Genomic DNA, 26,140 nt, shown 5'->3' with positions numbered 1-26,140 from the left:
TCAGCTCTGACTAGTTGACCATCAGCTGTTACTGGTTAGCCATTAGCCACTAATATAACTGCCGTGGCTACGCTGGCAATGGGGTACGTTGGTTGGTTGGTTAGCAGAGAAGCGGACGGCAGGTTACAGTTAGCAAGGGGTTGGTTGGTTGGCAGAGAAGTGGGCGGCAGATTGTGGATCGTGTGGCTCTTGCTTCCTGTGTCTCCAACCAGCTGCTAGTGAGAATATAGCGAGCGGTATGACTCCCTTATGTATGGCTCCGTCGGTGTTCCTTTTTGGCCTCACCATACCCTGTGTTCTTGTGTGGGGAGTGGGAGCTGAGTCCCTACATGATAGTGTGTTGTTAGGTGAGAAGGCAGAGCTGTGTTGTTCATCTAAGATAAAGAATTAGATATGATGTGAGGCACGTGTACAATTAGTTCACACTGAGGTCTTTAGTTATATTTGTTCAGCCACAGCAGATGGGAAAGTGTAAACCAGACTACTCCTTGTTAGGACTATTTTGGCTTTAGGGTTTAATGGTAAATGGGAGGAGAATTGTTGTTTTATCTCATTATCTAGAAGCTATACAGAAGTCTCTCCTTTTATAGTCAGGTTCTTCATTCCGACACTCTTTTCTACATGTTTAAGGTGTGACATGCTGAGACTGCATTTATGCAGTAAGGCCTATGGATCAAGGAGATGACAGTTCTCGCTGTCACACTTTAATTTCAGAAATTACAACTATTGTATGTGCTCTTCAACAGATAGCATTTTCTGCATCTAGAAAATAAATACAATTAATGCTGAAGACTACTTTTCTTATCACCTGATGTTTATTTAACATCCTTTTTCATAAACAACACAGTTTTTAGTTTGTTCAATATTTTGGTGGCTTTAGTTTTTTAACATGAGAGCTAACATATAATGCTTGTTCATTTCAGTCATCCTGCAAGGAAGGAAACACACTCTGGCCACAATGACAGAATGGACGTGTTTGTCACTCTGATGAGGCCAGTCCAAATTTATTCACGATGCTCATAGTCTGGAGGTTGTGTTTCTTTCTGCACTCAGGAGGGGTGTGTCTCCCTTAAGGCTGAAGCCTTTAGTTAACAGTCCGATAGCTTCTGGTATTTGTAGTCTGTTCTCTGATTCACAAAATGCCTCACGATGACAGCAGCCACAATCACAACATTCAGAGCGAGGACCATGAATGAAAATAGGTGCAGGCTGTTGAAAGGTTGATTCTGAGTTTCATCTCCTTGTATTTGATACTGAAATCCTGTAAGTGGAAACAAGATAAAAGTCATTTAAAGAAATGTATTGGGCCGGCCCAGTGGCTCAGACAGTTGGAGCTCCGGAGCTCCTAATGCAGAAGGCTGCCGGTTTGATTCCCACATGGGCCAGTGGGCTCTTAACTACAAGGTTGCTGGTTCGACTCCTCGACTCCCGCAAGGGATGGTGGGCTCCGCCCCCTGCAACTAACAGTGGCAACTGGACCTGGAGCTGAACTACGCCCTCCACAACTACAATTGTTGGAAAAAATCCTGGAAGTACACACTGTTCCCCAATAAAGTCCTGTTCCCCTTCCCCAATAAAATCTTTTAAAAAAAAAAAAAAAGAAAGAAAAGTATTACTTGGCATTACAAAATGTTCATATATTTATATCTTTATATAACATGAATTTCACACATCAATTAACGTAGACTATATAATGCCAAGACAACATACGGGAATTGTTATCAAATATTTAAATTTACTTATGTTTATGTTTAATTTCAAAGATAGGGTGGCCTTCCATTTATTTGTTTAAATGGTTAACTTAGTTTAGTTCCCTGACATAAGATCAAAAACTTGTGAAATTCAGGCATAATAGTCAAATGGAAATGCAGGTTCATTCATTAATTCTCTCTACGTATATCCCATAGTTGCGAAAATATATTTAATGGATAGAGAAACAATTAGTTTCTTCCCTTGAACTACAAAAAGGATATTTTTCTAATATGTACAATAGTTTTATAATAACTTCACTAATTTTCAAACTAACAATCATAGGGGCATCATCTTTTCAGTGAATATATTTATAAAATTACTGAATTTAATTTTTGTTTGCACTCTTTTGTTTTTGTCATAAAAATATGTTGGACAAACCAGAATCATATTCCTTCATAGTCCATTCAAACATTCAAATAATAATAAAGACAGAGATCATAGGATTCTTTTATGCCAGGATCATTTCCATATAAGATAAATTCTAATAAGCAGTTTGTATTTAAGTATGGCATCTCCTAAACCATTTAATTATGGATTACCCCTGAGTATTTACCATTGCCCTGCCCCATGCAGAGCTCCGGTTTCAATCCTTTAAAAAGAAGCAGGGCTGTCTTGAAAATATAATATTTTCTCTGTTTTTGAAAAAATGGCTTTTCTTCCAAATAGTTGATAGTGTGCGATGCTGGTTCATCTTATTTTGCTCATTTAGGAGTTAAAATACATTGCTTTTGATTTACTTATGTGCCACAGTGTCTATAATAAAGAATCAGGAAGCTAAGGAAAGGGGTTGTGGTTAGAAGTGAGGACATTACATTTATGCTCAAAAGCCAAATGAATAATAGTGAATTATCGGTATATAATATGCTTAAACTGGACATGGTTTAGATATTCTCAGCTAAGGAAACTAAAAATTAATCTTGTGTGCTTAAAACTCCTATCTTATTTAGGGCTTTGCTGAAACTATCATAAATCTCAAAACCATACATGCTTAAGAAGGACTACGAGTACATTTGAGCGGCCTTTTATGAGCTATGAAGTGTTCTTAGGTCAGGAAATAGCTTTTCTCTTACCGGAATTTCCACTTGCACTTCGATCCCTTTTCAGACGAATGGGTCCTAGGATGGCATCAGTCTTCCATTTGTAGGAAGAAACATCTCGTTTCCTTCTAGAGACACAGCCTTGGTGGCAGCGAGACTGAGGGTCACCACTATCACATATGAAAACCTTACACTGTACATACACGGAGCCCAGACTTCTCAAGAATTTGAAGGCGTTAAACTGGAATCTTCCATAGTGTCCAGATAAGGGATATATCTCACAGGTCTCATCTCGATTACATCTGGAACACAATTTATGACACATTTAGAAAGTTTACAGAAGTTCAGTCTTTTCAGTATTGAAAAGAGATGATATAAAGTTCTCTTTTGTATATTATTAATTTCAGGTGTACAAAACACTGTCATAGTTAGACATTTATATCCCCTCACAAAGGGATAACGCCCCTCCCCCAACCTACTACCACTCTGACATCGTATATGATTGAAAGGACAACAACCTGACTGTTAGAATTCCATTGACTCTATTCCTTATGATGCACTCCACATCCTGTGATTATATATATAATATTTAATTATAGTTCACATTCCATATTATTCAACTTCAGGTGTACAGCACCGTGGTCAGACATCTACACCATCCCTGAAGTGGTCTCCCTAATAAGACAAGTGCCCATCGGACCCCCTACAAAATCTTTACAACATTATTGATTATGTCCCCCAAACTGTTTAAAGTTTTCTTTGAACTTTCTAATTTGTGGATCCAAAGGCCTCTCTAGAAAGACAGTGTCTTTAGCTCAGTCTGTAGTGTCTAAGACTACGCATCTGATTCCTGGGAGAGAGAAAATTCCCTCCAGCTCTGAAGTTCCGAGTCCATGTGAATTCATTAGAAAGTCAATTCTGATGTATTCGAACTGAAACACCTTACTTTACATATTTGCTATGAATATGTCAGTATGGTTGATGTAATTCAAGTCCATATGCTTAAAGGAAAAACTTTCAAAAAAGAACTTTACTTTTTTTTAAAAAAAAAAAAGAATACTACAGAGGGGATGGGAGAAAAGAATACTACATATGCTTTCCTAATTACATTATGTTTATGTTCGAAAGCTGAAATACATGAAATAATCTTCTGGGGTGTTACTGAAAATAACCAAATGTAAAAAAAGCAGAAACACAATTAAAGCCTTTTTGCCCCCAAAATAAATTTATTTCTACTAGCAAATATGTTGCAAATATGTTGCATTTTAATAAAATTCCAGTGGATATGGACTATGGCTATAGAAATGTTTTAAGTTAAATTACTTGTAACTAGTACACAGTAATGGTACTTTATAAAATGACTAAATTTTATTAAATTCCATGGTAGTAGTGCTAGAAATATATACATACACACAAAATATTACTTCATTAAAGTCATTACTAATTCTCAGAAAAGAATGTCATCTATCAGTACATACCCATTTTTTATTAGGTCATAGGTTGGAGATGCAAAGTCAGACGTGGGAGAGGCACTGCAGGTATCAAGAAACACCACTAAATTTGGATCTGAAGTGTGTAGACTGACTTGAACAAAAAGAGTCTGGTTCAAATCCACATAGTATGGTGATTCTAGTATAGGCTTTTCAAATGAATTGGATTCAAAAAGAGCCATGCTTGTGTTATATTTGCCCAGGGCATTTTGATTTTGTATTATATCATCTTCTGTTATGTACATCATCTCCACAGTAGAATTCTGTTCCATTTCACACTTCACAATAATCTGGAGGTGTTTCTGACGGGTGATCACTTCAGAAGTTGGGGCCATAGTGAGGGTAATTACATTGGTGTAAGTAATTGAATGATCTTCTATCTGCAGAACAAGATGGAATTCAAACATTGTATTTTAAGTCCAATAATATTTTAGAGCAAAGATGTGAACACCATTTGCAGGTAGAGACATAATTTTTTTAAGTCACATGCTAGTGGCTTTCATATCAGAATACTACAAACCTTAAATGCGTTTTATTTAAGAAACATTCTTGGTAGGAAAAAAAAGTGTGAGACAAGAGATACAGCCTGGATTAGGAACACTTGGAGAATTGGACAGAATTTTTTTCAGTCACATTAAAAACAATTTTTAATGCAAACGTCTAGCCTATACTTATAAGGATGTTAGACTCAGGAACATCTTGCCTTCTGTAAGTAGCACTTAGTGTGGCTAAGTGGGTTGTTCCCCAAATGTTCTCAGACAGACAGCTGTCCTGCATGGGTTCTCCCCAGGCTGCCTGCCTTAGAGATTCACATTGTAATAGCCCGGGTGTTCATTTGGGGCAAAAAATCATAATTTACTTCAATCCTTATCAATTTCTGTTGTTTAATGACCTAAGTGAAAAGTTAAGGGCATGTATCCTAAAGGGTCCCACTGGTTAAAAAATGTTTGAGATCTTGAAGTTCTAGAAAATATAGAACAAATCACAAACTTATGTCCTTTATGATTAAAATAAGGATAACGTTTTTACTTTCTGTCTTTACGGGGAAAAGGAGATCATAAAAATACAGCTAGATTTGTGCTAAATATGAGATGTTAACATTTTCTATGCCAGTAGTAGGCTATTAAACCCACAGTGCATAGATGTTCAAATGCTCTCCAGCGAGTAGCCAGAGTTCTTTACCTTTAGGGAAAGATAAACCACCCTCTAGTGACCCTGACAATGAAGGCAGTAATTTGAGATTTGTGTGTATAAAAATGTGTGCACTTATATGTCCACACATGCTTACCATGTGTTAAACCACTAAGATTTAGAAGTTGTTTGTGAAAGCAGCCAGCAAATATTATATCACACTCGCGGATTACCCAACAGCACACCGTTGGTATCTTACAAAACCCAGCTATCAGTGTTTCACTTTACCTTTTTAATTGTACCACATCCATCAAAAGGCAGAGAAAATTCCACAACATTTGACACTTTGGGTCTGCAAGTTGGGTCATTTACTTGTAAGTTCATCTCGTTGTAGTTAAATGATTCCAGGTAGGATTTATTTATGATAGCTCTCATCTTGTCAGAGAAGCAAGTTAAAGATGCTGTCCAAAAAAAAAAAGGATTATTATGTTTATGTCAACTAGGAACTTTGGATCTTAAAAAGCTATGTGTGCAGGAGAATATATATAAAAACTCAAAACCCATTTTGCCTTAAACTGTACTCAGAAGCCTGAGATAACAAAGCAAGTGATTCTCTGCTTATTTGGAGCTAGAATCTGTAAATCTAATATTTTTAATTGTCCTTTACAAAAGGCATTAAGGGAAACAGAATTTTCTGCTCATATCTTTTTCAGGTCAATAAAAACATTAATTTCCTCTTGTATTAAGCAATGCACAGAACTCAAGCTTCAGATTATGAATACATTCCAAAGTATATGTGACAGGCTGGCTTATAGGGACAGCCACCGGTGGGCGAAGAATTAAGGAGCCATTTCTACATACACAATCTTCAGAGAGCTCAAAATAGCGGAGGAACATGACTTACTCGTGTTGACGTTTTCCGCATAAACTGAAGTGTAGGAAGCAGAAAAGCCCCGGTAGGAGTTGGCATAATCTGTAGACAGCACGACGGTCAGTGAGTCTGACGAGGATTCGAAGGTGGGCTTCACGCGGCCACACACTTGTCCCATCAGCCCAGAGGTGGTGGAGAAGCCATCATAGATAGCAACAAAATCAAATCTGCATTGCTCATCCACTTCCAGGCTAGAGAAATAGGGCCTCTGGTGAGAAAGCTTTTTATACCTATTCAGTTCTATTTCCTATAACCCCAACCATGCCAATCTTCAGTGATGAAGGATTTTTCCTTACAATATCATGACAAATCTGGGGTTTGGCCAGTCCCTGAAGTGACCTCAGAATCTTTATTAAAAAACAGTCAACTTAGTTCAATTGATAATAGTATTGATTTTCTTTATATATCCCATTCTTTGAAAAGTGCCCATCTATGGGGGGTACATGTGATAATTTCTCTTCCCCAGGTCCCCCATTTGTGGGCTCACTGCATTTGCTCCAGCAGGAGAAAAGGACCACAGTACTTACAAAATCTCTTTGAAGTTTAATTTTATCTTGTAACCTTTCTCCACTTGTATGTGCCACACACAATAGGCCATCTCAGGATGTGGTTTTGGGTAATTGGGGCTGGTAAAGGAACCTTCGGGAGTGTCCAGATAACCACCACAGTCTGGGATAGCTGAAAGGGATGTGAGGATGACCCAGAATGTAAATCAAGATAGACTTCTTTTAATTTCTGTTACGCATTAATAGGCATTAATAAGAGTTGCCTGCGTCTCCCCTGAGCTTTATTCCTTTACTCTCTTTTGAACTATAGCATATTAAGATTTAAAACCTTCTTTATCACTAAGTTTCTGCCCACTGGTGCGGGGCAGAGAGTGAATCCGTATATTACTGCCGAATGAATACAATTAAACTCTCACTATAAGATCTGTCTCAGCTATAAGAGCCCTCCATTCCCTGGACTGAGTCAGAAAATAAAGTCATACTCTGAGAACTACCCCTGAAGGCTCCCCCTCACTGACGCCCAGCCCAGCTTCCCAGGCTCCTTGGCCACTCCCACGTGACCATCTTTTCCGGCCTGTCCTTTCTTCCTATGTCCCCTTAGGCTGTCGGTTCCAGCAGACATGAGTCCTCCTCCACTGATTCCCACCTCTCCCTACCCTCGTCCCACTATTGTTCCAAGCTCGGCTCTGATGCAGATTTCACGCAGCCGCCCTTGGTTCCCCCTTCCCCACTGGGTGAGCAAACAGCTGGACAAGTGAAACGCGAAGAAACAAGACTGAAGGTTCATGTCAGGAGGGGTGTACAATGGTTTAGACTGCCTAAAACACAGGCTACGTGTCAGGTAGTGGCTAGAGGTGAGGCTTGAAAAGGTGCCCCGGTCCAGCTGGGGAAAACCATGACTGCTCCACTCCGGAGGTTTGTTACCACCACGGAGTCGGTGGTTTAAGCAAGAGGGTGAGTGACGCCATCAGCTCTGGGCCTTGGGAAGGAAACCAGCATGGAGCTTTGCTCCTGAAGCACTCCCACTACTGCTGGGCACCCTGCTTTGGGTGGCGATGGAACCCAGGCGCTGTGAACACAGAACCACGTAGTTGTAGCCTCTGACTTCCTGACAGGCTGAGATTCAGTGTGAGGCCAGAGATTCTCAGCGTGTGCTCCCCGATTCTCAAGAATCACCCGGGAGACTTGTTCAACATGAAGACACGAAAGCCCCAAGCCCAATCTGAGGAATCAGACCAGAGGGAGGAGTGGGCCCTGCAGAGGCATTTCAGAAGACCTCAGGGTTATCATGAAACAGGCTGCACGTGGAGAGTCTGCTGGGGTCCCTAACACAGTACCCCTCATCAGTAGCCATCTGATCCGCCCCGCCTTCTGCCTCCTCGGGGAGCTGCTTAGAAAGGCACATTCATGGGCTCCACTCCAGCACCCACGAATCAGGACCTCTGTGATGGGGCCCAGGAACCTGATTTCACAAGCTCTCCAGGTGATCTCACGCACACAAGGAAGAGACCACTGCTCTCACCAACAGACGTGTCTCTCACGCAACAGACTCAGACTCAAGGTTACAATGCAGGCAGGACAGTGTGAACCTTCCACGCTCACAGGCGCGGTGTGCACAGGACGAATAAATGAGAACTCACAGGTGCCGGGAGTGAAGAAATAGTAGAAGATGAAGACAGTTCTTTGAATTCTGGCAGAGTCGGTGACTATTTGAAACGTCAACGTATTGGATGATGATTCGAATACAGGAACATAGTCATTTTTGCTGCAGATTTTCCCTAGCAGAGTCCCCTTGGTAGACTTTCCATCAAAAACTTGAATGTTTTCACTTTCACAACTTCCCTCTGGATCAAGCCTGTGAACAGAACATACCTGTCGATAAACAGCCACCAGCAAAGGGGGTTTCACAGAGTGGGGTCAATTTTTCACATTATCTTCACAGTGTACCAAATGGTGACACTCCTTTTATCATATTAACGTCTCCAAGCCACACTCTTCCCCACACACACACACCTTTCTCAACAGACCACACACCACACATCCATAACAGCCATCGAAAATGGCTCAGGGGTCCGAGCTGCTTTGCCAACGTCTCATATGAAGAAATTATACAACCATAACTGTTAATGGGGACAGAGATTTGGGGGGTGATGAAATGTTCTTGAGTCAGTGTTGATGGTGGCATAATTCTGTTTGCATCTCTCCTGGCCCCATGACTATCTGGTGTAGAACCTTCTTTTTTAGACTTGGTCCCCTTTGTCATTTGAAATCCAAAGCTGGTGAAAGGTGAAGCAATTTTTCTTAAAGGGTCACCTCTACCAAGGTCAAGCACACTTAGCATCTTCCTGGTTGTCCCTTCCTTTCCTGACATCACCACTTCGTCATGCAGTCCCACGTCCTGCCCTGTACAGGGCAGCCCAGGGTTATGTTTTCTGCCCATTCTGACAGGGTCTCTCCAAAGGCCCTGAGAGGACACATTTCCAAAATGACTTGGAGGAAGAGACACGCAGGTAGAGACACCGGACTTCTTCTACCGCCTTAGTTCCCTGCTGTGTAACTTTGGAGAAGTGATTTAACCTGTCTTGATTTCAGTTTTCTGGACTGTGAAGTGGGACTATCACTCCGACTTTATACTATGGCATGAGGCTTATAATATTCTGAACATGAGGACCTGGCACAGGCCTGGCACACAGGACGTGTCCAGTAAGAGTGACATGTTCATTTCCCACTATCCTCCTCGGGCCGAGCGTGTTACTGCCACCTAGAGGAGCAGCCGACTTCTCTCCACCGAGACTCCCTCGTGTGGCCAGAGAGTTCGACCACGCTCAGTCGGAATGGAAACCTGTACTTACTGGACGTGGGAGAAGATGATTCTGATGCTCTTGTTTTCTGGTCTTTCTAATGTCCAGGTGCAGTCCTCATCGGCAGTGAATTGCAGGACCAGGGCACGGTGGGTCTCTGACAGGCTGGCGCCTCCCAGACTGGCTCTGCATCTGGAATTTCCTGGTGGAGACCACAGTTGGCACTAAGTAGAGTCGGCAGTCCCTACCCTCCCTACCAGGGCCTGGGGACCTATCCCCACGTGGAGTATCGTACCAGCAGGCTGCTCATTGTGAATGGTATTTAGATCACTCCAAAGTAAGCCACTAGCAATTGATTTCCCTTCTTGGAGTCTTGGGGAGAAAGTATTTATGATTTCTCTACATCTGGTGTTAAAAGAATAAAAATTATATTATGGCCTGAAGAAACATAGTTTTGAAAAGAAGCCTAATATCTAGAATATAGAAAAATGCTTTCTTCTCAATAATTAAAAGACAACCCAATTAACAATGGGCAAAGACCAAAACAGGTATTTCCCCAAAGAAGACATAAATGGCCAATAAAAGAGACACTGAACATCATTAGTCATCAGGAAAATGCAAATCAAAACCACAATGAGATACCGGTTCACACCTATTAGGATGTGAAACAAAAACTAAAATCAAAACCAGAAAATAACAAGTGTTGGCAAGGATGTGGAGAAACTGGCACCCTTCAACACTGCTCATGAAAACATAAAATGAGACAGATACTGGGAAAACAGTCTGGCAATTCCTCAAAGATTAAACATAGAGTTATCATAACCCAGCAATTCCAATCCTAGCCATATCCCCAAAAGAAATGAAAAGATATGTCCACACAAAAACGTGTACACTAATGTTCATAGCAGCAGTGGTAAATAACCCCAAACTGGAAACAACCCAAGTGTCCATCAGCTGATGAATAAAGAAGTAAAATGTGGTCGATCCATCCAGTGGAATATTGTTGGACGGTAACAAGGAATAAAGTACTGACACGATACAGCATAAATAAGCCTTGTAAACAGTGTGCTAACAACCACATATTGTATGATTCCATTTATATGAAATGTCTAGAATAGATACATCTATAGAGACAGAAAGTAGCTTAGTGGTTGCCTTGGGCTGGGGGCATTGGCAGAAACGTAGAGTAACTGTTAATGGGTATAGAGGTTCTTTTTGGAGTGATGAAATGTTCTCGAATTAGTGTTGATGGTTGCATAATTCTGTTATATACTAAAACCCATTAAATTTCACAAGGGTGGATTTATAGTACGTGAATTATATCTCGGGAGAGCTATTATACTAATAGAAGAGGCGGAGGGCAGGGTGAGGAAGAAGGGGGCAGCAGCAGCTATAAATGAATGTGAACAAAAAAGAAAATCAAAGACTTCATAATGGAACCTGACTAATGGTTAAAAACTCCACTTAGAAATGGAAGTTTTCATCTTCATTTTTATCTGTGACAGATGGGTGATGTCTGTATAATAATAGTCTTTTATTTAGTGTTCCCTAACAATAACTTTTAATATTATATATTAGTGACAAAAATTAGAAAGCAAAGACAATTAAAGAAAAAATAGAACCCCATCGATCCAAAAATAATCATCTTTAAAAGCAGCTGGGTGGCTCAGTTGGTTAGAGCGCAGTGTTCATAACACCAGCGTCGCTGGTTCGATTCCCACATGGGCCAGTGAGCTGCGCCCTCCACAACTAGATTGAAAACAACGACTTGATTTGGAGCTGATGGGTCCTGGAAAAACACACTGTTATCCAATAAAAAATTTTTTTAAAAAAGCACCTTCTTATAAGTATGTCCAAACCCATTCCTTTCCTCTTGTCCTCTACTTCAATTTTTTTAACACTCAAATGTGTATCATTTAACTATAAACACCATCCTATTGTACAAATTTCAGGTAGTTTTTTTCATCTTAACGTAGATCCTGGGCTCCTTTCTTATAGCTCAGTCTCATCTTTAAGAAGTTGCCAAAGATTACTCCTTGTATGGATTTATTACAACTTACAAAATAAATGATAGAAATTTACATTGCTTTTTAGAATTATATAAATGCACAGTACATATATCTTTGTGCACTTATACTATTATTTCTTCAATATTAATTCTTAGTACTGAAATTACCTGATAAAATTCTTTGTGCTCTTTTATTTTTATGCATATTGTCATATGGGCCTAAAAAAACTTTAGCACTAATTCAAAATCCCATCAAAAGCATATGAGTAAATATTCTGTGCATTAGGGCCAACAGTCGATATTAAATGTTTTTCAATGTTGGGCAGAGGCCTCTTGAAAGGAGGTCTCCCTATTTTGATTAAAATAACTGGTTCTATTTTCTTACCTTCAGTCTTGGTTGAATTAAACTCTGCCGAACATGACACAATTAAAAGAACCAAAGGGATGAGCCCTCTCACCGCCTCCATCTTGGTAACGGGAGAGACAGCCTAAAGGGCTTTTATACTTCTCCCTCCTTCATAACTATCTGCTTTCACAAGCCTCCACGTAACCTACAGGGGAGTGGGTCAGTTTGGCCAGGTAAGGGGTAGGTAGATTTATGTGAGAAGGTAGCAGCTGTGTGACAGGTTTATTATCAGCAATTGCCAACAATGAGTGTTTGCTCTCCTCAGCTGACTCTTGGAAGCTCTGCAATAGTACCAGCTAAAGGTCTTCATGGGCCATTTCTAACACCTGGTACACAGGTGTTCCTCCTGGCACTGACTTGGAATTGGACCTTTGCCCCGTAATTTGTTCAGATCACGAAGGGATAGCATCATCCGCATCTTAAGCCTCCACTTCCCTTCTCTACATATTAAAGCCTTTGGGAACCCAAAGGATCAACATGGTGGAGGTGGTGGGGGGAGGGTGTGACACCTGGGCCAGCTAGGTTGTTCTGATGCCTGCCAGCGTGCTGACACTGAGGGAGAGAAGGAGGTGGCACAGGACGGGGAGGGGAAAAAACGTGCAGGTCCAGGTTCGGCTTCCAGAAATTTCTAGCTGGTTATGTCCAAAGAACCTAAAAAAATTAAATTCCCCTAGGCGCTATGTTTTACAGATGAGAGAAAGGAATCCTGGTGTGCAAAGGGAGGCTAGTGCTGCAGTGGCAAGGCCAGCACCTGTGACATTGCGAAGTTGTGTTCACAAGGACCTGGGACACCCACCAAAGTACCTGCACAGCCCCACTCAGGAGCTCTCTGGTGATGAGAAAAAAACTGAAGCTCACATACCACCTAAAACGACGACGGAAGCAGAAGACATCAGCAGAGGGACAAAATGCTCCAGGAACTCAAGAAAGACAGGTCACTTCCAGCTGGAAGGTATCAAGGGACGCTCCAGGGAAGATGCAGCCTTGAATTTGTGTCTTAAAACTCCTAGTGGGGCCGGGGGCACTCACCCTCCTGAGAATTTCTCAGCGAATCTAAGGACTGCTCTGTGAGAGCAGCTCCACTCCCACACCCCTTCTGGCAAATCTCCCCACTACTAAAGTGCTGAATATTCCCTCATCAGCCAAGCCGTCTACTGGGGGGACTGACACTCTGCCAGGAGGTGACCTCCTCCAGATGCTCAGTTCTATCATTGTTCACTCCAAGTCGGCTTAGAGGTTGTAGCTATTTCCTTCATCTACTCCTGTCATCCCTTTTTATCCTGTTTAGTGGGTAACCACGTGTTATTAGTTAATTCTTTACATGCATGAGAACACGTGATGTTCACACAGTAAGGGTTTTGTTAACGAGACAAAGTACAAATTGTGGTTAGAGATGGAAAGGCTGGGATGAGAAAGGGGTTCCGGAAGGCTCAGTGGGAAGAGCAGGAACAGAAGGGAGCTGGTGAGCAGAACTGGTGAGAGGTGTATTCCACTGCCTGTTGCCAGCATCCGGAGAACCTGGGCTTTGGCCTTCAGCAGGAGGGTCCCGTTAGCAGTTCAAGACACTGACTGCTGAGTCAGCAAAAATCAGTATTATAAAGTAGTCCAAGCAGGAGGAAACCTGAAGATTCGGAAAATGCCAGGAGAAGGAATGTCATATTTTGTAAACGTCCTTTTGATTCCACTGAGCTCCACGCCATCATTACACAGACCAGGCAACCTGCAAGCCAGAGAGGTCCCACCAGGTGTTCTTTCTCTCTGGGATTGATGGCTTCTCCTGCAGGACCAGGGAACTCAATTGTCCAGGGTAGAAGAGCTGGATGAGGGTGAAAGAGGCCGCAGAGGAAGAGGAACCGAATGAACTACTCCGGTGTAGGCAGTATCACTGGGTCTGAAATTGGAAATACTCTAAGATCAGTATATACTTTCTCCTAGAGTTGGAGATATGCTAGACGTTTCTACTTTCTACTCGCACTCTACTTATATTGCAATATAATATTACAAGCTGTTTGCCCCAAGTCCCAAAGTGGGACATACACAAATGTAAGTACATTTATAACTAACTAATCACAACAAAAATACCAGAGGCAGAGAGAATTATTTTCAGTACTGCATTTATTCAAAAGTATGTAAGTATGTTATATATGCATATATAGTGTAAACGTCATAAAACTTGAATAAGAAAACATTCTACTAAGAAAGAACTACTGCTCACAAGGACATTTATTGCCATCCAAATTAGAGTCCCTCATATACATCACAGAAACACGGTGGCAGAGGATCAAACTTGTCATAGAAGTTACATTCGTCACAGCACTGGAAGTTGGGATACGGCCCAGTGGTGATGGGTGTGGCTGCGGTGACCTTGTCCTGCATGACCATGGCTGGATTATTTTTTAAGGCCAAACAAAGAGGTACCTTTAGAGCTCTTAAGAAAAGACAGACACAACACAAGGGATTACAGTTTTTCTTCTCAGTCCACTTGTTACATGGTCAGGGGTCTCTGGGGAGTTTAGAGCTGGAGCCAATCACACATGGTGACAGCAGCCTGACATGGAAGCTCTCTGGCCCAGTCTCCAGTTCCTGCCTAATTTCTTCCCCTCCTAAGATTGCTAGAAATGTAAAATCAGATTTCAGGAATAAGGGAGAGTGAACTGCAAGTGTGGATCACCCGGCTGACCGCTGCAGGCCCCCCGCACCCCCCCCCCCCCCCGAGTGCAGAGCATGATGAGAAGGTGCCCCAGCCGGCATCCCCCGGTTCTGGAATCTCCCTTCTAGCTCACAAGTTCCTTGAATGGAAACACCACTACTTCTGACAACTAATCTCTCCCATGTTTGAAGGGTCCTCTCCCCCAAATGTAATTATCACTTATCTGATCTACACTTCCTTGTCGGGCGTCCCCCAGGATCTTCACACAGCTCAGCTCCCCATAGTCCTACAGGCCATCTCACTGTCCTGTCCCTGAGGCCACGAGGCCACGGGCAATGAATGCGAGGACACCCCGAGAGCTCCCAGCTCAGCAAGAGGAGATCAATTCAGCGCGTCCTCTGAGTGAACGCGAGGCAGAGACTCATTCACACAGCCTCCCCCACCGTCCTCGGTGCCTGGGACCCGGGGGCGAGGGTGTGGGAGGGTGGGGACGCCCAGTCAGGGTGCTGAGCTGCCCAGCTGAGGGTAAACTCCATGAGGTAGGTGACAGCCAAGCAGCGCTGTCACACACAACGCCATGCCAGAGGGGAAGAAGCCAAGATGCTATACTCCCCTGCCTCTGCCTGTTCCAACCTGCCCGCTGTTCCTGACCTCCCCCAGGACGTGGCCCCAGGGAAGGAAAGACCCCACTGGAGTAGAGAGCCCCGGGGTCCCACTGGAGGGGCTGTTGTTCACTCTTACCCATGTCACTCACTTCAATGCCGGGATAACTTTGATGTAAAGAGAGATGACAATACCCGTCAACACGAGCACAGCCGCCAGGATAGCGCCAGCAATGCAGAAGAGAATTATCGAGTGGACTTTGGAAGACTCATGTCTATCTAGGCAGAGAAGTGCAGGCAGGCAATGAACATGGCCTCCCTCACCACACGGCCACTCAGCACCCTCAACGTGCTTCCTCTAGTGGAGGAAGAGTGACCCCACACCATAGAGCCTTGTGTGTGTAAAACACAAATGAGTCCTCCCAGGGAGGCCTGGGAGCCTCAGCTGGCCCAGAGATGGAGAAGAGGGTTTATTTATGAAAGGGATGGAACTGAAATGCCAAATCCAGAGAGGAAGAGGAGGAAAACTGGGAAGAATCTTTTTCTCCCTTTCACGGGCAGTGATGTGCAGCTGTAAATGACAAACAGGCAAATGGTTTTACTCCCTGGGCCTCCTGAACTATATAAGAACAAACACCTCACTGTACAGAAGATTTACAAATCTCCTACAGGAATGATCAGACTTTTTCAAAATGTTATGTTCAACAATACTAAGAATACACAAATCCATTTTGTAAGTGATACGTGTTTTAGGAAATAAGTTTTCAGTTCTCCCACTGACAACTGCCTTTTTTCCTTCCTAAATCCTAAATCCTCCCAAGAAATCCAATTTTCCTGGAATAAGCACTTTGTTTACTCTAACTCCCTGAAACTAGGTAAAGGTGAGCCAGGAGAGAAGAAGAAACAACCCACTGCCAAAGCATACTTACTATGGTCTAAGACATAGCTGAACGAGTGCCGACAGTAACCAAAAAACACAATTAAAATAAACTTTAGAGAACAGTACATCTGATCAGGAATTTCTCAAACCTTTAACTGGAGAAAGAAAATCTAATTATTCTCGTTAGGAGTAATTAAGATATAAGTTTGAAGAGCTCCCTTGTAGAAGTGCAGATGCCACCAGAATTATCACAATGGACAGCCACTGTCCACCTCCAACTTCTATGCCTATCAGGCCACAGGCTGTGTGACATCAACCCTTGGGACACCAACCCTCTTTCATGGAGTTCTGAATTCCATTCCATGTTCAGATGTATTTCAGCACCAAGGGAAATATGAAAGCCCACATCTGATTTTAAGTCATTTAAAATTAATCTCAGTCTCACCTTTTCTGGTTTTGTTTTCCTCAGAGAACCTTTGAAGATTTGATTATTCATAATAAAATGAAAGGACAGTCATGGGGGGAGGCGACTATCTAAAAATACTCATATATCTAAAAGTTCAATTATAAAAGACTGATCATCAAATGTATGGTGATGGAAGGGGAGCTGACTCTGGGTGGTGAACACACAATGTGATTTATGGATGATGTGATACAGAATTGCACACCTGAAATCTATGTAATTTTACTAACAATTGTCACCCCAATAAATTTAAAAAATAAAATTTAAAAAAAAATTAAAAAATTAAAAAAAATAAAAATAAAAGACTGATCAGACTTTGTTTTAGCCACACAATAAAACACTATATAGTTATAGCCGTTTAACAGGATTCAGGTATAGGTTCACTGGCTTCAAAATATCATCATGTTTTATGGTTGAGACAAAAAGATTTCAAAAAGTAATTTGAATGGGATACCTGTTCTAAAACAAGTTTTTATAATTTCAAGGTACTCACACCCAACAAAGTTGTTTCAACTAAATATGGGAATTATTTTAACTATGAAACTTAGTCCTGCTGCTCTTGCCAAACCCTGGCTGAGGTCAGCAAAAGCTGGGGAGAGGTCAACAAAAATGGCGGCGAAGACCTCTGAAAATTCTCTCCTCTGAACAACAATGAAAAACATGGCAAAATTTGTCAGAATAAGCTTTTTCAGATTCTGGAAATTAACTAAAAGCTTGCAGCAGGACAGGAAACATGTATTCAAGAAGAACAACGGAATCTCAGCATGAGCAGCAAGTTTTGTGGCATTGTTCCATCATTCATTCTTCAGCTCCACGGTAACCTTGAAAATAACAACCCAGATTACAGTGCAGCCACAGGAGGGAGAGAAAGAGGTAAAGCTTTCAAAGCTTCATTTCCAAGAATTGTCATTATTTGACCTGTCTGCTGGATATCTGGAAAACCTCACCTGAAAAGCTTTTTACACTGGGTGGACCCCAAGTGAGGTCAAAGATTTTATTTGACCTCACTTGGGGTCCATCCAGTGCAAAAAGTCTTCCACTCAGGAAACTTCAGCAAAAACAATTATAGGCAATTGTTTTAACTCCCTGGCTGCCTGAGACAGTGGATAACATTTGGGACAAATGACAGACTAGTGAAAAACCTTAACAGATGGTAAGAGCGATATCCATAGGGGTTTTGAAAAAGCCCTGCTATATTCCTAGAAGTCTAGAAGGCCATGCACCTGTGTAGGGCTCTGAGCATGCTCAGAGCTAGGGCTGTGAACATGCTCAAGGAAGACATGAGATGACCCTAAGCATTCACCTCTGGATGACCTTGAGACTTTTCCCAGGCAGGAAGTGAAGGCTAAGTCTTGGCTGATTGTTGAAGGCATGCCACAACATGCACACAGAGCCCCTCATGAAAGACTGGAAGACTTATTGGTTCCAGGCAGTTAAAGTAATCTTTGTCTAATCATTAGCTGACCTCTAAGCAATCAGTAAGACTTCAGTGTCTACACACAACAAAGAATACAGACTTTACAGAATTAGTAGAGAAAAGTCACTAAACAAACAATAACAACTATAACAAACAGCAACAACAGACCTTGGAGAGCAAGGAGAAGCTGATTCCGAAGTTGCCATGTTATATGATTTTAAATATCCAGTTTTCAATAACATATTAAAGAACATGCAAAGAAATAAGAAAGTAAGACCCATAAAAATAGGGGAGGGAAGCAATCAATAAAAGCATTCCCTGAAGAACCCCAGACATTGGCCCTACGACACAAAGGCTCTAAATCAGCTAGGTTAAATATGTTCAAAGGAAACCATGTCTAAAGAAAAATATGAGTATAATGTCTCCAATAGAGAATATCAATAAAGAGATAGAAGGCAGAAAAAATAAGTACCTAATAGAAATTATGGACTTGGAAAGTATGACAAAAAAATTCACTAGAAGGGTTTAACATCAGATTTGAGTAGGCAGGTGAAAAAATCAGTGAGCTTGAAGATAGCTCATCTGAGATTATCTAATTTGAGGAGCAAAAAGAACAAAGTAAATAAAAATGAACACAGAACTTCTAGTTTACATTCAAACATGTAAAGAGCTTGCAAGTTGTCATCCTCAAAACAAGAAAAAAGCTGAACAGACTGAAAGTGAACAAGTCTTCTCAGGCCAAGCAGAGGACTGAAGTCACAGGGCAAATAGCCACACCAAAAATGAAGAGACAGGTGAATACAGAGAATCAGCTACCAGGGCAGAAGCCACTGCTGGAGCCAGCAACTGGGGGGGGGGGGGGGGGGGGGCCATTTCAATAGTAATGAATGAATTGCTGTGGGCTGAATCAGGACGAGCTAGCTTCAGTGTTAAAAAAAAAAAATACAACTCCTAGGGACCCAGGTATGTTTTTTTGTTTGTTTTTTGTGGGGTTGTTTTTTTTTTTGGTGGGGGGGCACACGTTCATGATTTTAATCTCTAGGCACTAAACTAGTTTCTTATGGGGAAGATTGCAGTAAAATCCCGATGCTTCTGTCTCCATTGACACCGTGATGAGGGTGGCCTTGTTACCCCTGAGATGGTGCAAGTCCTGAATCTCAACTAGGCCTCCTCTGGAGTTAGGTGGAACAGTGTTTCATTACCACTGGCTCGGCATGGACCTCCAGACTCCCCAGATCTCCAGTGATACCACAGGGCTTGGGCATGGCTGTGACAACCCAGGGATAAAAGTCTCAGCTCTCTGCTTGGCCTTCCCTGACGCTACTCTGGCAAGAGGGGCTGGTTTGGGGTCCCTTCTACAGCCTGGAGAGAGTGGAAGTCTGGGCTCTCCATTGTGTCTTTGCCGGGGGAGTCTGGGGAGAGAGATACAATTTTGTCTGTGATCCTCCTGGATCAAGAGAGGATGAGGCTTGTAAGAAATTGCTCCAGAGCCACCTCTCACTCCCATTCTCCTCTGGGAGACTGTCATGAGACAGTTTCTCATTGCTCTGGGGGTCTGACGAGGTACGAGGCTTTCTGCTTTGCCTCCCCACCAATAGAACTGCAGGATATAAAACCACTTAGCTTCACACTAGAACTGGCTCCTCAGCATCAAAATATCCCACAACTTGCGTTGCGGTCATCCAGTCCCTTTTGTTGTGGTATCATCCTTCTCGGCGTTTGGAACAAGTTTCTGGCTCCTTTGGCTAATCTCCCTTCCACTGTACATGTACGTAATAAACTGTTTGAATCCAGAAGTGGATTGTTTTATTTTTACCAGCAGGTCAGTCTTTTGACCTTTAAGATTTTCATTCTTGGGGAAGAGCAGAGAAGGTTTAAAAATCCAGGGATACCAACTCATTTACAATCCTAACACATAGTGGGGCAAAGCCAGAGTGCCAATTGGATTGCACAGGTAATTACTCAGCGCCTACTACATAGTAGGTGTTGAGATTAAGCAGTGAGCGGCTTTCGTTATGGCTCTGCCTAGAAACCTCTGTGAACAAGTGGAGTAAAGGAAACACTCCCCCTTTTGAAATCACTATAATAAACCGGTCGTACAGCTGCTATATTCTCAGATAACTCTATACATGGCTGGGATTGATGTTTCCCTGAGGACCAAAGTTATGGAGCAGATGTAAGGGACTAAGGTAGAATAAGAATTCATATTTGTCTATTCTTGTGCTTTTTCCTCTAAGCTACCTCGGAAATGTGTCCTCTGAGGGCATTTGGTGAGACCTTGTCAGAATCAGCAGAAAACCAAAATTCTGGGCTGCCATGTCCAATGCAGGGCGTGGAACTATCTTTAAAAACGTGGATGTGGCAATGGGGAAAGAGAGAGGGAACTGGGGAGATGCTACAGTTTCCTTTATCTAAGGTTGGATGCAAATGGTCCATTTAAATTATTTACCTCTCAAGACCAATATCTGGGCAAGGGAATTGTAAGAGTCTCAGGATAGCCATGGAAGAAGTTACTTTACCTTTACCTGACAACTGCTTTGTATTTCAAAAGATAAAGGGGCTCAATTACCAATGAGGTTTGTTAGGATTGAATTGTGCCCCCCCCCATTCATACATTGAAGCCCTAACTCCGTGTCCCTAAAAAAGTGACTGTATTTACAGATGGGGCCTTGGAAGCGGTAATTAAGTTACAATGTGGCCATTAGGGTGGGGCCTGATCCAATATGACTCCTGTGTTAATAAGAGATCAGGACACACACACACACACACACACACACACACACACACACACACAGGGGAAGGAGTACATGAAGACACAGGGAGAAGATGACCATCAACAAGCCAAGGAGCAAGGTTCAGAAGATATCAAATGCTGACACCTTGATCTTGGACTTCTGGTCTCCAGAACCGTGAGAAAATAGATGTCTGTTGTTTAAGCCTCTCAGTCGGTGGTCCTTTATTCTGGCAATCAGAGCAGAATAGTACAAGAAGGTAGGGGCTGCAGGGAGTCAGAGAAGGGCCTGAAACCAAGCTCCACTCTTGACTAGCCTGTGACCTTGCGTGTGAAAAATGGGCACACTCAGTTCTACTAGGGAGGGTTGCTTTGAGGATTAAACGAAGTAGGGCATGAGAAAGCTGCTAGAACTGGTCCTCAAATCACATCACCATGTCTTTTTCTTATGAAGAATTCAGCGAGTCGGAGAAACGGTGTCAACTCAGACATCTCCTATTACTTTGCTGATCCCCACAGAGATGAGTGGGCAGAACTGAGCCCAGGTGCAAGATGGCATTTTATATCTGCTAGAAGCCTGGGGATGTCACCAAAAGCAGGCAGATGGGATTTCAGCTCCATCTTTTGCTGCTGAGGTTCAGTCCCTGAAGCAGAACAGGGACAGAAGGGGACTGCAGTCCTCGTTGTGACTCTGCATGGCGTGTGGCTGCCCCTTCTCTGGAACCTGTGAGTATAATCAACTCCTTCCTTCCGAGCTTCATTCTCATTGCCGCCTGTGCCAGCTGACTTTACCATATCATAACCAGCAGGCACATTCTTCAAACAACATACTTGGATCCCTCTTTCTTTTTCTTTTGTGGATCTTGTATAGGTATATACTTTGTGGTTACCATGGGGCTTCCATAAAATATTAACTATTTTAAGCTGGTATGATTACATAAAAAAAAACTAGTTTTATTCCCCCACATCTATTTATGCTATTACCACAATTTACATCTTTTTATATTGTGTACCTATTATATTTTTAGTTATTTTGATACTTTTAACTTTTATATTAGAATTAAGTGATTTATCCATCATTGTTACAGTATTACAGTACTCTGCATTTGTCTATCAATTTATCTGTATGAGCGAATTTTATAGTTTCATATACTCTTGTATTGTAGTTTAGCATGCTTTTATTTCAACTTGTAGAACCCTTTTGAGAATTTCTTATAAGGCAGGTCTAGGAGTGATGAACTCTCTCACCGTTTGTCTGGGCAAGTCCTTATGTGTCCTTTATATTTGCCAGTTATGGTATTCTTGGTTAGCAGGGTTTTTTTTCTTTGAGTACTTTGAATATATCATCCCACTCCCTTCTGACCTGTCCACTGCGGGGGGAAAAAGGGTCCAGGGCTTCCTATTCTGCCATCTTGCTCTACACTAACATGCCTTTTCATTCTTTTATGAGTGTCTTCCATGGAGCAAAAGTTTTTTAATTCTAATTTATCAATTTTTTTTCTTTCATGGATTATATTTTTGGTCTCACATCAAAAATGTCATTGCCATAACCATAGTCACACAAATTTCCTATTTTCATCTACGTGTTTTATAGTTTTGTGTTCTACATTTAGGTCTATAATTAATATTGCTTTAATTTTTGTAAAAGATATATCTTTTTCTTTTTGCATGTGGATATTCAATTGGTTTTAAACAACTATCCTTTCTCTATTGAATTGCCTTTGTAATTGTTTTCAAAATTCAGCCATGTTTGTGTGGACCAATTTGTGGGATCCATTCTGTTCCATTGAAGTTTGTGTCTTTAAAGAAATTGGTTAATTTCATCTACGAGGTCAAAACATACAGTTGATTCACCTGTTATCCTTTTTAATTCTGTGAAATCACTAGCCAATATCCCCTTTTATTGCATATATTGGCAAGTTGTTTCATGTCTTTCTTTTTCTTTGTCATCCTTGCTAGAGGTTTATCAAGTTCATTGATCTTTTCCATGAACCAGCTTTTGGTTTTATTGATTTTTCTCTATTTTCTATTTTCAATATTTATTATCTGGGTCTTTACAGAAAAAGTTTGCCAACCTTTATCTAGCACCTGTTCTTATGTTGTAATTTTAAACCAGCTACCTCAAGCCCCAAAGGGCTTAATATAAAAACAAAAGTAAACAATATGTCACCAAGAAAGGGATACTACAGTCAAAGAGAATTTTTTCATAGTTACAGATTTACTGAAAAGTACATTAGAAATAATGTAAACATGACTTTCTATATAGCAAGTGAAGAAATACTATAATTATAAAAAACTAAAAATATACTTTAACTGAAATGCTAAAAATCTCACTACAAACAAATGAAACATTGACCACAAAGATATCTGTTCCCAGCATTTCTAAGTTACACTCCTTCACTTCGGTCACAAAAGCATGTCAGGAGGCAACTGAGCTTGGCATAGAAGGTACATTCTTCACACAAATGAATTATGGAAGGTGACACAAGGGAGTTCACCCATATTTGGGGGGAAATTACCACAATATTATTCTCTCAGGCTGCATCATTAAATATCTAACAACTAAAGAGTTAGGAGACAACAGATTTTTCAGGATTACCTTCTTCCAAACTGGGTTACATGCCTTTTGTGTCAATGTCATTGCTTTCAACATTTTGATTGAGCACTCTTAAGAAACTATATATCAACAAAAACACACACACACACATTTGTGGAGTTTTTTCTAAATCCATTTGTTACACTTGTCAGGGGGGGTTGTCCAGAAGTTTTCAACTGAGGCAAATACTATATGACCTCTCCCAATTCCTATCCAAGCCCTTCCTCCCCCACCTGTTTTATAAATAGGCAGTGAGACTAAAATAAATCAAGGAGGGCAAACTGCAAACTTGGCACCCTCTTGCCACTTTCTGACCTTGTCAATGACTAACTAGCTAGGCCCTGCAGGCCCAAAAGGTGCCTATATTCTCCCATACTCTGAGATAGCCAGGGGGAAGATGGACAATAACAGAAGCTCTTAATCATTTTAGTGTCATGGACAAGACACAGACTGGTGAAGCCTATGGACCCTTTTCAAAGTAACACATTTAAGTATATAACATAAAATATATAGGTTTACAAAGGAAATCAAGTAAATTGAAATATAATCACAAAATATGTTCAAAACCAAGTGTATAATATAGTAGTGTATGTGCTGCTTTACAAATAGATGCAATGCCAAGTATACTGGCAGGTCTAATAACTACCACATACCAATTGTGGAATCTCCACACTGTGGTGTGCACTATATAACTATATGCATTTGTCAAAAGACAAAGAACTGTACACTCAAAATTGTGACTCTTACACTATGCCAATTATACCTCAATAAAACTGACTTATAAAAACAAAAAGTGGTAGTGGTAGTCTAATAACTACAATTTTGAGGTTCCGATAAAGTTTTAAGATAGCTGTAACATCACTACTGTGATGTGAAAATGTCTGTGATTTATTTTAGAGACAAAGTGACAGGTGCTGCCAATCCTACTGTGGTTTGCTAATGTACTAATCACTGAATTGTTACATTCAGTGTGAGGTGAATAAAAATAAAGATGGAAATATTTTTCCCAATTTGGGTTGATGGCCCCCATGAAATCTCCCCACAGACTGTATCCATGAGTACACAGAAGGTAGTGAGGCTAGTTGCAGAGGGAACAGATAAACAGAGCAGCCTGGGGGATCTGTGAACATAGATTCCTGAGTGTAAGCAGTCATTAGGAATCAGAAAGGTCTATATTCCATCGTGATGCCACCTGCTTACTCTCACAAGGACATCCAGTCCTCAACTCATATGTGGCCAGCCCAAGCAGTCTCCAAGCCAGAAAGAACCTGGTGAAGTTACAGAGGACCATTTCCAAGCTCCCAAGTTGCTCATGAGTATGACATCCCTGTATCCCAGCTTTGTCATAGCAGCACCAAACATGTGTCCAACTGCCTGCCTGTGGGGCCCAACTAGGAACAGATCCTCTGGTTCAGTCTAGGACCATATCCTTCCCTCAAACCCCAATGTCCTAGATCCCAGTAAGGGATCAGTCAAAACAACAGGGAATAGAAGTGTTGCTTGGGCACTGGGGCAACCAGAAATGACTTCCATCGTAAAGATCCAGTCTATACTCGTTTCTAATCTCCAAGAGCTGCTGGGGGATTCTTTAAAAACTAGTCAGTTTTGTCATTCCTTTGCTCAAAAGGTACCCACTGAACCTACTATCCAAGCTCTTTAATTGACATTCATACTCTTACCATTTACTTACCTTTCTTCCATAATCACCTGCTACTTCGCTTCCTTTTCCTGACAGTCAAGCCACAGTGGTCTTCCTTTCCTTATTGTGTAGACATGCCCACTTGCTTCCTGCCTCAGTACCTTAGAACTTAGCACTTGCCTTTTTTTTGGGGTGGGGGTGCCTAGAATGCAACTCCTCACAAAGTGCACAATACAGGTGAGTGCCTTCCTCTTTATGTCTTTGCTAAAATTTCATCTTCTTGAGATGCATTCCCTAGCCATGTTATTATTGAACATTATTCTTGAATATCCACCTACATGACAGTCATTCTCTTCCCCATCACCTTGTTTTATTATTTTCTAGGCAGGTATTATAATCTGAATTTATTTATTTTGGCTTGTTTACTGTGTCTCCTCCAGTTAGAATGTAAATTCCATGAAAGCAGAAATTGTGCCTCTCATGGTCATTTTTATATTTCCAGTCCCTAGAAAAGACTTAATAAGTACAAGCATTGTATAAGTCTGGAGGAGAAAGAAAAGAAAAAAGTATATACATGAAGCTGTGAACAACGATTGTCTATGAATAGTTATGATTTTGGATTTTTATTTTCCTTTTCATTATCTTCCTGACTTTTCTGTAATAAGCGTATGTGGCTCTTACAATGAGTTTTTAAGTAAAAATAAATGAATAAAAGGCACCACTTTAGGGAACCACTCTTCAGCCAAAAATAAAACAAAATGTTCCATTATACATGAAGATTGTAAGTCAGAAGTGAGGTTTCCTTACAAACTGATTTTTTTTTTCTTTTTGTACAAATTCAATTAAGAATTCTTCTATTACAGCCATCTTCCTTCAGTCTTGAACGTACGCTTTGCTCTTTTAAGGACTATGACATGAAGAAACCATGACTACTTTTCTCCCCAGGTCTCCAAATAGGAGAAACGAATTGCTAGTTGACTACTTTGTAATCGGGTCAATACTATACAAAATTAGCTACATGACTGTATGGGGACTGCATGTGCAGGGCATTTTCACACTCACTGAAAGGACCGCTGACTCCTACTGCCAACTGTGGTCTC

General features: G+C 41.4%; 1 protein-coding gene across 2 annotated transcripts; it reads right to left on the bottom strand.

Moving 5' to 3' along the window:
• Window positions 1-1,001: 1,001 nt before the first annotated feature.
• CUZD1 (CUB and zona pellucida like domains 1) lies at window positions 1,002-26,130 on the bottom strand. Of its 2 annotated transcripts, none has more exons than XM_033131263.1 (9): window positions 26,103-26,130; window positions 9,700-9,850; window positions 8,488-8,702; window positions 6,869-7,019; window positions 6,315-6,532; window positions 5,699-5,871; window positions 4,268-4,659; window positions 2,823-3,091; window positions 1,002-1,261 (listed from the first exon to the last, which is right to left on the bottom strand). In XM_033131263.1, exons 4-9 carry the CDS (start codon window positions 6,937-6,939, stop codon window positions 1,089-1,091), a joined length of 1,296 nt encoding a protein of 431 aa, XP_032987154.1. In that variant the 5' UTR covers window positions 6,940-7,019; window positions 8,488-8,702; window positions 9,700-9,850; window positions 26,103-26,130; the 3' UTR covers window positions 1,002-1,088. The 2 variants fall into 2 exon arrangements, with proteins under 2 accessions (XP_032987154.1, XP_032987153.1); XM_033131262.1 differs by lacking the exon at window positions 26,103-26,130 and adding an exon at window positions 12,042-12,123.
• Window positions 26,131-26,140: the final 10 nt, after the last annotated feature.

Source organism: Rhinolophus ferrumequinum, chromosome 16 (assembly GCF_004115265.2).
Source record: "Rhinolophus ferrumequinum isolate MPI-CBG mRhiFer1 chromosome 16, mRhiFer1_v1.p, whole genome shotgun sequence".
NCBI classification, from domain to species: Eukaryota; Metazoa; Chordata; class Mammalia; order Chiroptera; family Rhinolophidae; genus Rhinolophus; species Rhinolophus ferrumequinum.
This window is presented reverse-complemented; position numbering and strand designations above follow the sequence as displayed.